At 38.2% G+C, this 19,135-nt stretch overlaps 1 protein-coding gene across 2 annotated transcripts in view; it reads right to left on the bottom strand.

Moving 5' to 3' along the window:
* The window catches only part of DIAPH2 (diaphanous related formin 2), a 5,354,951-nt gene that overhangs the window by 5,010,024 nt on the left and 325,792 nt on the right, over positions 1 to 19,135 (bottom strand). For both annotated transcript variants that reach the window (XM_044057628.1, XM_044057629.1), the window contains exon 2: positions 14,443 to 14,475. In XM_044057628.1, coding sequence (XP_043913563.1) covers positions 14,443 to 14,475 — 33 coding nt within the window. The remainder of the gene's footprint in view (positions 1 to 14,442; positions 14,476 to 19,135) is intronic.

Genomic DNA, 19,135 nt, shown 5'->3' with positions numbered 1-19,135 from the left:
CAAAGGACCAGTCACAATACCAGTAGATTGCCAGGCACCCAGTATTACTGCTGCTTAGGTTAAAACAGCAGTGCCCAACGCCAAGAAAACAGCTTCTATGGGACCTGACAATATCCCTGGCTGTCTTCTACATGAACTACAGAGTGAACTGGCACCTCACTTGTGTGCCCTCTTTTCAATCACAGCCTCACCTCAGACTTTGCCCCTACCGAATGGTACACTGCTGCAGTCATCCCTCTCCAGAAAGGAGGAGTGACTACAGACCCTGGAAACTATCGCCCTATTAGCCTGATGAGTCTGACATGCAAAGTCATGGAATGCATCATCATAGACCTAATAAAAAAATGATATAGGGAATCTCCAAACTCTGGATCCCACACAGTTTAGTTTTGTGAAGGGTAAAATCATGCCTGCTAAACTTGGTCAACTTATTTGAGTCAGTCACCAGAGCTGTGGATGAAGGCAAGGTGGTTCATACAGCCTACCTTGATCTGGCTAAGGCCTCTGATACCATTCCCCACACAGAAATCATAGAAAAACTCACTAAGCTAGGCATCAACTGCTATATCACTAGGCGGGTTGCAAATTGGCTCACAGGTAGAACTCACAGTATGAAAGTAGCTGACAAGTCCGACTGCTGACCAGTCACGAGTGGAGTCCCACAGGGTTCGGTCCTGGGTCCTCTCCTGTTTGACATCTACTTCTCTGAAGTCCAGGCCAACATGAGGGCGACTCTGGCTGACACAAGTTCGCAGAGAATTTCAAGTTGGGAGCTATTATTAACTACCCAAGTGATGTTGACATTCTACAGAAAGGCCTCACTGAGACCAACAAATGGCATCAGAACCACGGCCTTAAGCTCAATGCCAAAAAAATGTGTCGTCATCCCCTTTGGGAAAAACCCAGTTCCCATGAATTACCACATCGATGGTAGTCCACTGAACACAGAAGGCATTATAAGAGATCTGGGAACACAGGTGGACAGCAACCTCTCTGACCTCCACTTTGGTCAGAAAGTCCTATGTAGCACATCGCATTACAAAGGGTTTTACATCCATGAACAAAGATCACTGTCTTTCTCTACTCTTCCCTCATTAGGCCAATCAGCGAGTACAATGCCCCATGTAGGATGTACCTCACTAAACACCTGCAACAACTGGAGAGGCCGCAAAAGTACCTCAAAGAGAGGATCCTAGGCCTTAAACATTTGTTCTATATACACAGACTCAGAAAACTCCAACTATTCTCTCTCTCTCATATCACCTACTTAGAGATGATCTCTATTTGACTTACAAACACGTCTGACCCAGCTCTGTTAGAAATGCTACAGCTAAAGAAATCCCACTCACTCCACACCACATGCTCCAGAGACCTCAACCTCATGACCACACTCAAATAACATGCTGGAGGGACAGGTTCATAACCCAGAGACTGCCCATGCTATGGAATAGACTTCCCATACATGTCAAGCAGTGCACCTCACTGGCCCTCTTCAAGAGACATCATGATGAGTGGATGAGAAATAGAAAATTCACCCCGGAGATCACTCCAGTGGCTTTACTCAACAGAGGCACTGGGAAGTAAGGTCAGGTGGCATGATGCCAGGGAATCCTATGAGCTAGGTTTGTAAAGGCTCCAGGGCCATTTGCCTAGTGCACACCTATGAACATGACAAGAATGCTGACTTGCTGACATACTGTTGCATGATATGCAGCTTCAGAATTTCATGATTACATGCTATAAACTGTGCTTAGGGCATCCTACTCAGCCCATTTCACGTGTAACAAAAGGGTTGGCATAATGGTTAAGGTCCTTACGTCAAAGACAAAAGGTTGGACTCTGACCATGGCTTATTGGCTATTCTTAAAAATGGCCCTTCAGGGCAGTTAGCCTAGTATTCACCCATGAATATCTAGTTAACATGTGTCTAATAAACACCTTATAATTGCAATAAACACCCACAGGTTTATTATTTCTGACACTTGATTTTTTTTTACACTGTAGCCTGAATAACCACATGACCAACAAACGACTCCTCATTTATTGCTGGCTGCACTTGATTATGAAACCTTTTTTTCCTCCCCTATGTTGCCATTTTACAACAGCAACATTTCACCTACTGGCATTTCTAGCTAGACTTTTACAGGAGATATAATAGAATACAACATTTGAATTGATTAGAGGCAAGCACTTATGTTGCATATGGCACAGCAAGTTAAACTGCTTTAGTTTCAACTCTTGGCTTAAAAAAATCTTAAAACCACACAAGCTAGCACCAATGTACATGCAAATTATGCAGGAAACAAATCATGAGACACCCATCTGAATTTTAATGATTGTTTTGAAAAGCTTATAAGCAAGCTACAACCATCAAGCAACTAGGCAGAATAGTGTACATTAAAGAATGTAAAGATGAGCCCAGATATCTGGTATCCTTACACCCCTACCAGATGTACTGGGATCCTTTAATGAACACAACCTGGAATGGCATCACACTCAGCTACAAGTCTGATGAGCTCAACACTTATGCTTACCATGTTCACATACGTTTACATTAATTCTGACTTTTAAATACTGAAACAGAAAGCCTACATTATACTTCAGTTAAAATACTACATTTTGTGAAAATGTGTAAATATTCTACATGGATGCACCACTGGAACTGCAGTGTCTTCAAAGAGCCTACTTGAACCCATAACGCAGTGTATAAAACCCTTTCTACTAAAACACAGTAAGATATCTTCTCTGAAGCTCTCACACTCATCTTGAACTGAATATCTGTAAAAGTGTCACTTCTTAATGAAAATGAATTCCGTCTAGAAACTCCACTGTATTGTATATTTTGGTGGGGTTAGAGCTATTAAAAGCTTCACAACCAACACAAATCAACCTTGTGTAAGTCTTCCCTGTGCTTTGTCATGCCACTTACAAGTTATGGTTCTTTGAGTTTTCACACTTCGAGAAATGTAATTCAGAATTACTAAAAATGTACAAACATGTCTTGGAGGTGGGAAGCCTTTCTGTACACATCACGTGAGAGGACTTTGCCCCATACCACCATTATGTATATGCATATATATGTGTGTGTGTTTGTGCGTGTCTGTGTGTGTGTGTGTGTGTGTGTGTGTGTGTGTGTGCATATGTATGTATTTATGTGTGTGTATATGTATGTATTTGTGTGTGTGTATGTATGTATTTGTGTGTGTGTATGTATGTATTTATGTGTGCGTGTGTGTGTGTGTGTGTGTGTGTGTGTGTGTGTGTGTCTGTATATAGGTACTGCAAACAAACAAACAAGCTGAAGAGCTACAGTGTTCACACTTACAAGCTCTCCACTCCTGTCTTACTGCCACGCCCATCCCCTACCATCCTAGGACTCCTGTCTTACTGCCACGCCCATCCCCTACCATCCTAGGACTCCTGTCTTACTGCCACGCCCATCCCCTACCATCCTAGGACTCCTGTCTTACTGCCACGCCCATCCCCTACCATCCTAGGACTCCTGTCTTACTGCCACGCCCATCCCCTACCATCCTAGGACTCCTGTCTTACTGCCACGCCCATCCCCTACCATCCTAGGACTCCTGTCTTACTGCCACGCCCATCCCCTACCATCCTAGGACTCCTGTCTTACTGCCACGCCCATCCCCTACCATCCTAGGACTCCTGTCTTACTGCCACGCCCATCCCCTACCATCCTAGGACTCCTGTCTTACTGCCACGCCCATCCCCTACCATCCTAGGACTCCTGTCTTACTGCCACGCCCATCCCCTACCATCCTAGGACTCCTGTCTTACTGCCACGCCCATCCCCTACCATCCTAGGACTCCTGTCTTACTGCCACGCCCATCCCCTACCATCCTAGGACTACTGTCTTACTGCCACGCCCATCCCCTACCATCCTAGGACTACTGTCTTACTGCCACACCCATCCCCTACCATCCTAGGACTACTGTCTTACTGCCACACCCATCCCCTACCATCCTAGTACTACTGTCTTACTGCCACACCCATCCCCTACTATCCTAGTACTACTGTCTTACTGCCACACCCATCCCCTACCATCCTAGTACTACTAATTTCAAACCTTGCTAAGCTCAACAAACTCAATATGCCCTTGACTTTTAAACTACTTTACTTACTGCCACTCCTTTACTTCCTTCTTTTATACTATACCCTTACTTCCTACGAGTACCTTACCCTTAGCAGATCTCCTAATTTATCTAAACACACAAACTCTGTCCTACCTCAAACTGAACAAACCTATATTAACCTCCTGTCATCCTGCCCTTACCTTCCCCCTCACTATCAAAGAGTACTCCATAACAGGTGTCACACAACTAGAAAGTTCTACCTAATACCCTCTAAAAACTCAAAAATATCTCCACTCCCTCAGACACTCTTACTGCTACACGGGGACATTCACCCAAACCCTGGCCCAGATAATTCCCTCCTCCACACCCTCTCTAACCAAACTACTAATAATTTGAGTTCATCTATCTCTTCTAACTCTCTCTCTATAGCACACCTAAACATTCGTAGCATTAACAATAAAATCACACAACTCCATGCTTTAATTGACCTCTACACATTTGATATCCTCTGTCTTACTGAAACCTGGCTTAAACCAGGTACCAAAGACAATGAAATTACTCCCCCTGGATATAGCATTTTAAGGCAGGATCGTCTAAACAAAAAAGGGTGGGGGAGCTGCTTTACTCTCTAAATCTGAACTGCAGGTGGCCTCAATTGACTCCCTACTTCCCTCCCCTGCCAACGCTGAAATACTCTGCAGCAAATTCCAAGTAAATAAAAGCAAAGCCATATATATAATATGTTCCTATATCCCTCCTGGCAACAACCTAAATACACTTGAAAACATTCTCAGCTGGCTCTCCTGTAGCTTTCCTCAGGAAACCATAATCTTAGGAGACTTTAATATTGATTGGAACTCCTGCATATCCCCCAAACCCACCCATCACCTCAACCTCTTTAGTTTTCGACAAACCATAAACTCCCCAACTAGGATTCCCAAAACTACCAATAAACAAGCCATTTTGGACTGGATATTAGTCAACAATAATCCCCTCTTATATAAAACTGGAATACTCCCAGACAACATCAGCGACCATCTTCTTACCTACATCACTAAACAAAAAAATAATCAAACAGGCTAGCTATCGTACTATACGTAACAAAAAAAACTTTAACCTTCCTATTTTCCTTAATGAACTCAAAGAATGTAACTGGTCAGCTCTAAAACACCTCCCACTTGATGAAGCTGTTACCCATTTCAACAACAAATTCCTCCAAATTCTTGACCATCATGCCCCCCCTCGCTTAATTAGAACAGGATCCAAAGCTGCCCCCTTGGCTTTCTAAAGAAACCAAGCAAACAATGCTTTTAAGGAATAAACTATGGACAAAATGGAGAAGTACTAAACACCCAACTGACCATCAAAACTTCAAACACCTTAGAAATACTACAAAAAACTCACCCTTCTTGATAAAAAGAATTATTACCTTCAGTATCAACAAAATCAAAATCTTAACCCCAAAAGATTCTGGTCAGGAATCAAACTGCTCCATCCAGGGAATACCAAAACACCTACTCCAGCTAACTTAGCTCAGACCCCTCCCAATAAAATAGCCAGTACGTTCAACAACTTCTCTGAAACAGTCACCTCTCTAGCAAAGACCATGGTTCCCCCCTCTATCCTTCAAAAGACCTCTCCTCAAAATAACTCCCCCACTCTAAAATTTAGTACAGTCTCCACAACCTATATGCGTAAGTTACTCTCAGAACTTAAACCATGCACACCTTCAGCCAACCAACTACCAGCTGAATATCTGCAGCTAGCAGCAGAACTAGCATACCCAGTCTCCATCTTAATTAACAGAACAAGAACCGAATCTACTATTCCCTCCCTCTGGAAAGTCTCCCATATCATTCCTCTACATAAAGGAGGAAACACTAATGAACTTTCTAATTTCCGTCCTATAGCCTTACTATCACCCTTATCTAAAATTATGGAACGCTGTGTACATCAACAACTATTACATCATCTTTTACATAATAGCCTACTTGCAGACTCCCAACATGGTTTTAGACCTTTCCATAGCACTTCCACTGCTCTTCTCTCCTTCACAGACATTATCAACAAAAATCGCAATAACAACCTATATTCTTCTGCTTTATTTCTTGACCTCTCTAAAGCCTTTGATATGGTGAACCATCAACTTCTGCTAGACACTTTGAAATCTCTCTCACTCGACTCTTTGGCATTGCACTGGTTTGACTCTTATTTGAAAGATCGAAAACAAGCAGTGCTTTGGGCCAGTCATCTATCCTCTCAGCTCCCAGTCACTATCTGTGTCCCTCAGGGATCCATCCTAGGTCCCCTTCTCTTCTCCATATTTATAAATAACCTGTCTACTTCACTCCCAACATCCACATGTATTCAGTATGCAGATGATTCAACTCTCATCTGTTCTACTGCATCTCCAGCTGAACTTCATTTTTCCACCCAAAAAGTCTTTACGGCAGCAGAAAAATGGTTCCAACATATGTCTCCTCCTCAATCCCAAAAAAAAACAAACTATTACTCTTCTCTCCAACCCTTAAATCTGCCCCTTTCTCCTTTTCTATTGTGTCTGACAATGGCACAATCATTACACCTGATTGTTCCACTAAACTACTAGGCTTTACAATAGATAATCAACTAAACTTTGATTGCCACATTGACCTAACCATCAAAGCTGTTAATAAAAAGATAGGTGCCCTCTATAGACTTAAGCCCTTTCCTAACAGCAACCAGCAGGGTGTCTCTAGCCCAAACTCATCTCAACTCTACATTATTGTATGCCTCTCCATCTTTTATCAACCTTTCAAAATCTAACCTTCAGAAACTTGCCACAACCTACCATAGCATAGCCAGGTTTGCCACAGGTTTCCCCATTTCGTACCCATCACTGTGTTAATCTCAAAAAGCTTGACTGGCTTGAATTTCAAAATCTTATTCTCCTACATCAATTAGTTATAGCCTATAAAATTCTCCATTACCCTACTAATACACCAATACTTAATAACCTTGTGGCCCCTTACAGGAATCTTACTTCCCTTCGCTCAGCTAACAAGCTTCTCTCAAATCACACAATAAATCTGGTGACTCCTTGTTCACAAATGTTGTTGGCTCATACTGGAATAGACTTCCTATAGAACTGACTACTTTAGGCTCATCAAAACTTTTCAAGAAACAACTAAGGAACTATTTCAAATCTAACTGGCTATGCCCTTGCTCTAATCCTGACTGACCTCAGCATCCAACTCTTGTTACTGTTCTCTCCACTACTCTCTTCTACTCGTCTCTATCACTAGTGCTACCCTTCCTCGGTAGCTCACCTAGTATCCACTTGGATACTACTTTTCCTATAACGTCATTTTCTCTTTTACTTGTTCCACTACTGCAACCTGTCATCTCTTCTCTTATTTAAACCTACATGTTGCTCTCTGCTGTGCAAATCTATTTCTTAAAACTTGTGCCCTGGCACAAAATATTTATCCTAATTGTTAATACTGTAAATATTGTACACACAATATTTATCCTAATTGTTAATACTGTAAATACTGTACACACAATATTTATCCTAATTGTTAATACTGTAAATATTGTACACACAATATTTATCCTAATACTGTAAATATTGTACACAATATTTATCCTAATTGTTAATACTGTAAATATTGTACACACAATATTTATCCTAATTGTTAATACTGTAAATACTGTACACACAATATTTATCCTAATTGTTAATACTGTAAATATTGTACACACAATATTTATCCTATTTGTTAATACTGTAAATATTGTACACAAAATTTTTATCCTAATTAATACTGTAAATATTGTACACAAAATATTTATCCTAATTGTTAATACTGTAAATATTGTACACAATATTTATCCTAATTGTTAATACTGTAAATATTGTACACAACATTTATCCTAATTGTTAATACTGTAAATATTGTACACACAATATTTATCCTAATTGTTAATACTGTAAATATTGTACACACAATATTTATCCTAATTGTTAATACTGTAAATATTGTACACAATATTTATCCTATTTGTTAATACTGTAAATATTGTACACAAAATATTTATCCTAATTAATACTGTAAATATTGTACACAAAATATTTATCATAATTGTTAATACTGTAAATATTGTACACACAATATTTATCCTAATTGTTAATACTGTAAATATTGCACACACAATATTTATCCTAATTGTTAATACTGTAAATATTGTACACAAAATATTTATAATTGTTAATACTGTAAATATTGTACAAACTCTGTTGTGACTTACTATTTTCACTTTCTTTCAGTTTTTCTACTCCTGCTTTTGCATAGAATATGAGAATAAGAATCCTCACTTTATTTTATATTTTTGTTAAAGTGCTTCTGTACTGTTACTATGCTACATAGGAATTGTTCTCTAGATGCATATAATTTGTATCTTACTGTGCTGTTTTTTTTAGGTTATTTACTAGTATATAGTGGAGCTTTTCTCCTCGGGCCTCTGCTGAAAATGGACATGTATCCAGCCAGACTAGCCCAGTCAACAAATGTAAAATAAAATAAAATTAACTCAGACTCGAAATCTAAACTGATGGCTGTCATTATTCTCAACAGTGTGCTTTGCTAAGGCACTATACATATGCCCTCGCCCATAACAATACATATGGTCACAAATTCATTCACAAAGGCGTCTTCCCTATGAAAAAAAAGGAACAACAAATAATACACTGGGCTAAGTATATAAGATTTTTGCTATTACAGTCAGCATTGATGTCAAAATTATATACTTTTAGTATTAGGGTGCTTAAATTCTATACCTTCATGTAAAAAGGTGCAGAAATTACAGCTTCCACATTTAGTGGTCCCCATACCCATACCAAATTCCATTTCATTTGTCTCACTTTTAGGATAGCATAACCTTCTTTGTAATAGGACGGATGATGACAATCTGTATGCAAAGAACCACTTGCATTCATTTCCTGGATATTTTCATTAATATTGGGAGTCTCAGAGCATTCACCAGTGAATCTCAAAAACTCACTGCTGCTATTCAGATGCTCAACAAATCTCTCTAGTTCACATCTGCTACCTTTCCAAAATAGACAGAGGTCATCCACAAACCTCCTATACAATGCTAGATGTTTCTCCGCTAGAGGGTGAGAAATCATTGTCTCCCATTCAGCCATCACCATGTTGGCGTAGCTATTAGCACAAGGAGTGCCCATAGCTATGCCCAACAACTGATGGTAATATTTCCCATTGAATAGGAACACATTGTTACATAGAACAATATTGAGTAGCTCTCTAGTATATACACTGCACCTCGTTAAACTCCTAACCATACAAATTCCCATATTATTAGGAACAACAGTAAATAGTGAGGTGACATCATATGTCGCCAATAAAATACCTTTTGCATTTTTCTTTACATCATTATTAAACATGTAAAGCTCTTGAAGCATCTGTTTAGTGTCACGTAAAATGTAGGGATGATGCTCAAGTATAGGTCTTAGTTCCTTCTCAATATAAATACTAAGTGGTTCAGTAAGCCATCCCCCACTGGCCACTATCTGCCTAAAAGGAGGTCATTGAGGATCTTTGTGGACTTTAGGAAATCCTTGCAAAGTTGGTATTAATGGTTTCTCAACAATAAAATAACTAAATAAATCTTTAGTAATAATCCCATGGTTTGCAAGTTCCAACAAGTTGTTAGTCACTTTCATAGTAATTTCATGGATTTCATTTAACTTAATTTCATGATATACATCTCTATCACCCAACATGACAAGAATAGAATCATAATAAAACATACTATCGATAACCGTAATCTGTCCCCCCTTGTCAGCAGGTCTAATAACAATACTGGTATGTTCTCACACTTCAAGAGCAGGTCTCTCATATTTAGTGAGGTTGTCAGGCATTCTTTTCATACACCTATGCTGTTTATCAAAATAATTATAGAACTCAGCCTCGCACACTTTATAGAACACGTCAAGAGTTGAATTAAATTGTGGACTGTATAAACTAGGTTTTTTAAACATATCTCTACCTAGGTCAACATTGTCATTCAATGCTTCATTTTTAAACATTAATTTAAGTTGCAAATTCCTCAATGCTAGCTTAAAATCAATTAGTGTCAGCAACATTGGCAGAAGTAGTAGGAATAAAGGACAACCCTTTATTCAAAAAGTTCCATTCAAATTCAGAAATGTACCTTTTAGAGATGTTCCAAATCAAATAATCTCTCATTTCTCCCACATTGTTCTTATTGTATTGCCATTGTTGAAATTGTTGAGGTTCTCTTGCTTCCTCTTGTGGCGCCCCCGCTGCTCCGGTGACCCTATTGATTGTTTTCATTTGGATCTAATGGGGAGTGGTAAAAAAGGCTGCCAATTATTATCCCCATTGTTCTTGCATCGAGCAACAGGTTCCAAACAACTGTTTGAAGTTTTCATTCCAACTTCAAGATTACCCACATCAGTCAATGGTGGAAATCAGTCAGCAGAAGGGGTGTCATACACTGAGTTTAGTATGATTGACAGGCTAACTAACCAACAATGCACATGCACCAGATGCTCGTTTAGCATCAGAACAGTCTGCCTCCTTGGATGTTCCTATTACAGGAGCAGTGTTCTCAGATCTTGACTGACAATCTGTTTTAGATAAAGTGGAAATCGATGATGAAGTAGTTCTGTTACTTCACCCTTGTCTGGCTGCATGCAATGATGGTCCGGAGTTCCCGGTATTCACCTCAGTCCTCCATGGCCACATAAATACATGACCCCAGTTTGAAATCTTGTCCGTCTCTCTCCCTCTCTCTTTTTTGCTTTTTCAGTAGAATGAGCTTACGCTCATATATTTTGACATTATCAAGTGTACCAGTAAGGTAGGAATCAGCATTTTCAAGACCCAGTAGATCTCGCACCTGGGTATAGCACAACTCAACCTCATTTGTAAGCTGTGCCTCAACAGGTAAAAAAAAATATTCATTTAGCAGGCGCATGTAGGCAAAACTGGTCTCAGGATTTATTTGTTGCCATTTAGCCAGCAATACTGCCTGAGATTCTCCATATGCTGGCATTGTAAGTACTCTAAGCCCCCAAGGAATGATTTTAAGAGTATTACAAGCCTCCAAATGTTGTCACTGTAATTGAGGTCTCTTTAGCTGGTATAGGCAGTCCTCAAACTTCCTAGACACTTTGCGAAGTTTGTGTGTCATTTTGGTTTAGAAACTCAGTCACATTCTTAATTGTTGTCTCATGTAATAAAGGATTACTTCTCAAAGGTAGCATCTGGTCTAGGGAACCTGTGAAAGTCCCTGCTGACACCCTTACACTTCCATTACTGGTTCCTTCTACATAATCTTCAGCCGTACCGAATGGTGATATATTAAGTAAAATCCAAACAACACAAGAGTCACCAGAGCAAGTAAAATTGTTAACAAACAAACGAGCTGAAGAGCAGGAGTTACAATTTGTATAAAATCCACCGAGTTTATTGTACAAATGGTAAGCACTTTCACAAATAAATTTGTTTCATCAGACCTAACTGATCAAATGAGGTAAGGGGCTAAATGACCATATAGCTATTACAGCAAAACTGAGAAATAGGAGACTTAGGAAATAATGTAGATTTTATTTGAGTTAGGATGTATTTTTACAATATCTTTTAATATATTTCTGGGTTATATTTTAAATGTGTAAGCACATCTTTAAATGTGTAAATGCATGATTGGTTAGTTTGAATTTAATTGAGTATAAAAGGAAATTACCTCATTCGATCAGTTAGGTCTGATGAAGCAAATTTATTTGTGAAAGTGCTTACCATTTGTACAATAAACTCTGTGGATTTTATACAAATTGTGACTCCTGCTCTTCAGCTTGTTTGTTTGGAATTTTATTTGCTCTGGTGACTCTTGTGTTGTACGTATATAGGTAGGTGTGTGTTTGTGTGTATATATATATATATATATATATATATATATATATATATATATATATATATATATATATATATATATATATATATATATATATATATATATACACACATATACATATATACATATATATATATACACATATATACATATATATACATATATATACATATATATATATATACATATATACATATATATACATATATATATCTATATATACACACACACACATATACACACACACATATATACATACACAAAAAAATATATATATATATACATACATACATATACACACACGTACATACACAAACACACACATTATATATATATATATATATATATATATATATATATACACATATATATATATATATACACATATACATATACACACACACACACGTCATCTCCAACTTTACATAATAATGGAGAAAAGTGAAAACACCTTCAATTCACCTCAGTCCTGTGCAATACGAGTCAACTTGGTTTTGATCAATTACAAACAAATGGATACAAAGAGTTAATCATACTAACAATTGGAGTGTAGGATAACCCTTCTATAAACTTAATGTATTAATCTTTATTCTAGTTTTGTGCAATTATTTCTGCCGAAACTCTCTTTTACAGGGCTTAATGAAGTACTTCTGATTGCCTTCATCTGCCTTATCCTTCATTACACTATGTTCAAGACCAAAAAACACGCAGATCCAGAGTTCTGCTCAGTTCTGACAGATGAAAAGTTCTTAACTTAATGCAGAGATACAAACACAAACAAAAAGGAATGCCTCTTCTAGAACCTGGTATTCAGCTTCATATCCAAAGGAGACAAAAGAAATGCACTTGATATAGTATAGTGATATAGTATAGTATAGTCTTTGTAGAATAGCCTTCTAAACATGAAAGCTATTGGCTGGGATTTATAAAATATTTATGGTACATCAAACTGTAAAATGCTTGCTCCTCACTGTCTGAAATAACTAACAGAATGGGACATAACATTTAGGGAAAACCACTACAATGAGAGCAGGTGATAAATAATTAAATCAATGTCCACTAACAACTGACCAAGCAGATAGAAAGGGGGCCACTGACGTTCAATGTAAATAAATGCAAAGTCCTGTACATGGCCACAACAGCCCTGGTATGAAGCTTCAGCAGGGGCGGGGTGTAACTGATGGTTAAAGAGCAAGAAAAAGTTCTGGGAGTGTTGCCCCGCCTGGAACAAAGTGAGAGGAAAGCAGCAAACTAGGGTGTATTCCTAGGAGGACAGATTCCAGAAGCAAAAAGGCAATGCTTCCACTCTGCAGTGCCCTGGTCAGACTAATACGCCAAGTAGACCATGGAGGCTTGACTCTGGATAACTCCAATGAGAGTTTATGGGTTGCATTTCAGGTCCCAAATGACTAGAAATACACGAGAATAATTTAGAAGCTCATGTGCTAAGAGAACAATAACCTATGTAGGGGGGATTCATTTAAGCCCATTTTGCCAAATACAATTTTGGACAAAATTAGTAGTACTGAACAATAAAGATTAAGTTATAACCCCCCCCCCCCCATGAAATAAGGTTCCCTTATACTCTCCATGCAAGGGATGTGCCCTTGTGGTTTGGAACTCAGCTGCTCCTCATGCATAAATGAAAATCCTTATTGCACTGACCTTTAATAAAACTATTCTCTCTGAAATTGCCAAAACAGTACAAGTTAGATGAGCAGCTTTTAGCCAATTAACCTACCCCACAGGAAAACTGCAGAAATGCCAGCCCACACAAAACAAGCTGTAGACACATTCTATGTTTCTTTACACTAGTAAGACTTCTGTTAAGTTGCATTTTGAAAGCAAGGACATGGAGTTACCACACCCAACAAAAGTGCTGTAAAAGCAAAGTCCTTACCAATACAAAATAAAAATTGTCAACATTTTACATCTCGTGTATCAACAGTCAGCTTTTGCTTTTCTACAGCTGCTTAAGAAAAAAAAAAAAAAAGAAAAACATTTGAAACTGCAATTTGGGATAATGTTTTGGTTGTCAAAATGTCATTTTGGAAGCCCATTTTAAAACAGTGTTATAAATAAAATAGCTAAAGCTTTACTGTATTCACAAACCTACTATGACCGCACTACCTCCTGATCTGATTTAAACTGCCTTTCCCTCAATTTCTCAAACAGTGATTTCACTGCAATCAATCCGTCCATGCTTTAGTAAGCTGAAGATCCCAGAACAACCACAAGCACCGCCACCGGGTAACTACTTAGAACCTTTATGAAACAACCTGCATATGCAGTGCGCCAATGATTAGGGGTTGTTTACTGTCCACAAATTCAATGGTAGTGTGAAGCTTGGTAACATGCAGAACTTGTACAGCAAAGAGAGGAAATTAATATTTGTGCGACTCTTACCACATCATCGGCCAAAGTTTTTATCTGAATATTCTGTTGAAATAAAGGAAAGAAAATGAAAAACATGAAAACACACGTTATCTTTGGTGCATAATACTTCACAGTGGCTTTCAAATGAAAATACTCTTGCATGTAACTCATCCACTGGTTGACTGACAAAATGCAATGCAAATCAAGTTGCACAATCCCAGGTACATGAAGAACACACACACAACACAGAAAATGTAACATACTGTGTAAGCGAAGTAAAGCATAGAAACTCAATGCAGTGTACAGGCAAACAAAGCCTTCCTTAAATGGACTTTGAAAAACTCTGTGTATTAAGTGAACATGCCCTCTGTAAACTGCATCTAAAACTCTTTAAAATGCAGCAGTCTGAGACTTCAAACACATCTTAAAATATCCATGCGTCTCTCACCCCCCCACCCCCCCACCCCCACCCCCATCACAGGTATCAAATCACTTAAAATTCCAAATGTTTAGGCATCTTTCTAAAGGAAATGCTGCAGACTGGCAATAAACTAAATGGAAATGTACTATTTATTAATGTGTTACTCTAGACCATGACATTGGTTTTCCAGACTAAACATCAAATCAGTTTTTCAGGGTAGTTCTATGTACTCCAACATGCAATATTCTTAAACAACCACTAAGAAAAATGCATCAATAACCAATGAGCAAAACAATCTAATGTTGGAAAACCAAAGTCACTTGTGAGATGGAAACAGAAATACTCATGAAGTTCTTACATGTGTATTTGGTAACATAATTCAAGAATTTTGTTACATAAACCAGAATTTGAACAGGAAAGCTACGCATTTTATGAAAGCTGAAATGGCGTCACTGAGTAAAGCAACTTTTACAGTATAACTGACAGGAAATACCAACTTACTTATACAAATGGATTTTAAAGGAGCAAGTTATCTTAATCCATGTAGAGTCCAAAAAATAAATAAATCTAAATAGACTTACTATACATACAACTTATACTCCAAAAGAAAACAGATGCTGGAAGGTGAAGGATAAATGTAGAACAGAGAGGGTTTAAGTCAGTCTGTAATGCTGTATCTCATGCGGATAAAACAAAAGTTTTGGAAATAAAATTCATGAATGCAAATAAAGGTACACTGTATGTTCACAGGTAACAGAATTACAGCTTAACCTCTGTGTCTAACTCCAGGTTAATGCAGGTAAATCTTGTAGTCTGTATCCGCTACAGTGGCGGCAACGTATATACAAAACAAGGAAACAGAGGAAACGTGGAAGCGCTAAGCTTAACAGCAAAATTCATTCAGTCCTACACAGAACAGAAACCAAAGGAACATACTTTCTGAAACACAATGTTCTCAACTGCACACAACAAACCAGCCAGCAGACAGATTTTTGATGGATAAGATAACCTGAATGCACAAAAATGCAAGGTTCAGTTTCAGGCTGTTTCTTAAAACTGACAATTTTAATGAAGAAATAAAAAATTAAAATGATGTCAAAGGTACTGTGGAACAGCAGCTCAGCAAAGTAGATAGTGAACATCTTTGAAGCATGCCCTGAGGGGCTCAGTAAGGTAGACAGTGAACATCTTTGAAGCAAGCCTTGAGGTGCTCAGTAAGGTCGATAGTGAACATCTTTGAAGCATGCCCTGAGGTGCTATAATGCATTCTGTGAAAGTCTTGTTATTACGTTGCCTTGAGTTAAAACTTGGTGGAGCTCAACCGCACTAAAAATGAGGTCAAAACTTCAACTACACCCCTTTCTTAAAAATACAAACTCCACAATCACACAACTACAGAAAAATTAAAAACTGCACAAATTGCTGATATTGTGCAAACAGAAATCGTACCAATAGTGATCTACTATGGGACACAAGTTTGACAGCAGCAAATCAATTACATTCACCTCATCCATTTACCACACAATGAGGAGTATTTTAACAATGTAGCCATTACATCTGCACCATCGAAAAGCTAGCTGAAGGTTGCCTTACATGAAAACTGATGCTGTCTACCACAAGACTTTTTCTAGTTTACTTTGATAAAGCTGCAACATGGCTTACCTGCATATTTGCTCATATAGGAGGGAACATTTGTTTTCTGTAAGTACTCTACAATGCCTATCATTTTATGAAGTATGAAACTGCAGAAAATACAGTTTTGTTACCAAATCAAAAAACATGTCTTGCTATATCTTATTTTGGTTCATAAATTGCTGTAAAAGGTATGGAAGAGCAGACAGAAGATTTCAGTCTGCTATACTAAAAATTCGTTATTTAGAACATACTGGTTCTATTAGGAAAGGGGTACAATTTTTTGAGTTGCTGAAAATCAGCAGAGATGAACCTTAAAGTTCTTCAGTGACTTTACTCCTATCTTTTTATGTCACAAAATACAAAGTCAAATGTTTTCAGTGCTGTCTTCCAAGTCAGGAAGTACTGAACCCCTCTTGCAGTTCTTAGTTCCAGTGGCAAGTAACCCAAAGAAGGTGGAAGCTTACATGTGTCTGGGTATTATCCTAGTTTTAGTGTTCTGCCTCAAAAAATAAATGTGTAAAGCATGCTGAGCAGCAAACACCCTCCTGCATTACTGTTCAGGGTATCTTGAGCTAAGCACAAAGTACCTACTAACCTACAGTCCAAGGTAATTTTCTTACAAAATGTAGCCTACCTACCTCTAAGACTATACCCAAGGTAAAGAATATAATTTAAAGACAAGCATGTTTATCATGCTGATAACCAAAACAGTAGTCAGGTTCACATAGGCCCCATTCCTTTTCAGACCAGAGACAAAGTGTAACATAACATTCAGATGTGACTACATTTATATAAATCATATCCAAATGTCCAACCACACAAGAGCAGAGTGCTAGAGCTTTCAAGAAATGTTCAGAACATGGAAGAATCACATTCAAAGTAATCGATATGTGTTATGCAAGGATACAAGCCAGCTACATTGCCATCTCCTCTAGTCTGTATCAAACTAGTCTAATCCTACAGAAGAAATTTACCCAGCTCTCCATTCACCATAACTCTTCTCATCACCAAGGCCACAAATACCTCAACAACATAAGAAAGAAGTCCCTCCCACGTAACTTTTTAATTCATTGTAACTTCGGTCTCAGTGGTGATGTACACCCCAACCCAGGCCCTTCTTCCACTTCTCATAATTCCCACACCTCTACTAAAAATCTAAAATTCATCACTGTTAATCTTCAGAGTATTAAGAATAAAATCCCCTACCTGCATGCTTGGCTAAGCCAGCATAAACCAGACTTCAGTGCCATCACTGAAACATGGCTCAAGCCATATATCAAGGAATCTGAAATTCTACCTCCAAATTACTCCTGTCTTAGGAATGAGACTCCACAAAACGGTGGAGGTGTCGCCTTAATATTCCCAAGCATTTACACAGTTATTCCATACTCTAAACCAATTCTCTCTTTCTCATCTGCTGAGCTACTAGTTACATTTCTCAAACTTAACCGCAAAAGCCTTTGCATCATAGTAATAATACATTCCCCCAGGAAACAATAGTCCCATTCCAGAAGAAATTATAGCCTGGACAAGCCTCAACATACAAAATGAAACTATCATTTTAGGCAACGTTAATATGAACTGGTTAGACACCTCCAATAATTGTCCCTCCACAAATATTAACCTACACATATACTCTCAACTAATTTCTGACATCACCAGACCAAACAAGAACATAAACAAAGGCTCAACCTTAGATTGGATCCTAGTTTCTGACCCTGATAAAATCTCTTCCTCAGGCATTCTCCCTGATAGTATCAGTGATTACTCTCCAGCATTCATTATACATAAGCCCACCTCTACAACCAACCCTCACCAATATAGATACACCAGAGATGTCTCACTTTTCCCAAAACACCCTCAATGACATCCTGCAGAATACAAACTGGAACCCACTTAAAATCCTACCACTCAATAATACTGTTGAATTCTTTAATTCCACATTCCTCTCAACTCTAAACTCTCTTGACCCCTTAAGCAAGTTATGCCCTCTAGGGACAAAGCATGGGAAACCTGGCAAAAAAAAAAAAAAAAACTCCTTCTAACCTAATGCTACTCAAACAGCTTCCTAATCAGGCTAAACGTTTAGTGGTCAAAAACAAAAAAAAAACAAAAAAAAAAAAAAAAAAAAAAAAGAGTACATACAATCTATTCAAAATCAGCACAAACAGAATCCAAAAAAGTTCTGGGGAGCAATTAATTCCTTACTCCACCCAGGTTTTAACACCACCCCATGCCAAAACCCAGATAAACCCCCCCTCTGAATTAGCCTCACTCTTCAATACATACTTTATTGACATCATCACCAAACTACTACCTTCCCACCCATCAGCCCATAATACCTCAAATTCCATACCCATCTTCTCATCACCACCCATTACCACATCCACCATCCAAAAACTACTTTATTAACTAAAACCTTGTACAAATGCTCCTGATAATCTGCCTTCAGAATATCTCCAACTAGAAGCCCCTTCCATAGCTTACCCTATCAGAATACTCCTTAACAGGTATACTCAAGAATCCTACATACCAGATATTTGGAAAAAATCATTTGTCATTCCTCTACACAAAGGCTGCAACAACTCTGACATCTCAAACTTCTATCCTATTGCCATTCTTTACCCCATCCTCTAAAATATTAGAGAAGTGCGTCCACACATAGCT

The sequence above is a fragment of the Protopterus annectens genome, chromosome 15.part0 (assembly GCF_019279795.1).
Source record: "Protopterus annectens isolate FY-2018-M chromosome 15.part0, PAN1.0, whole genome shotgun sequence".
In the NCBI taxonomy this organism is placed as follows: domain Eukaryota; kingdom Metazoa; phylum Chordata; order Ceratodontiformes; family Protopteridae; genus Protopterus; species Protopterus annectens.
This window is presented reverse-complemented; position numbering and strand designations above follow the sequence as displayed.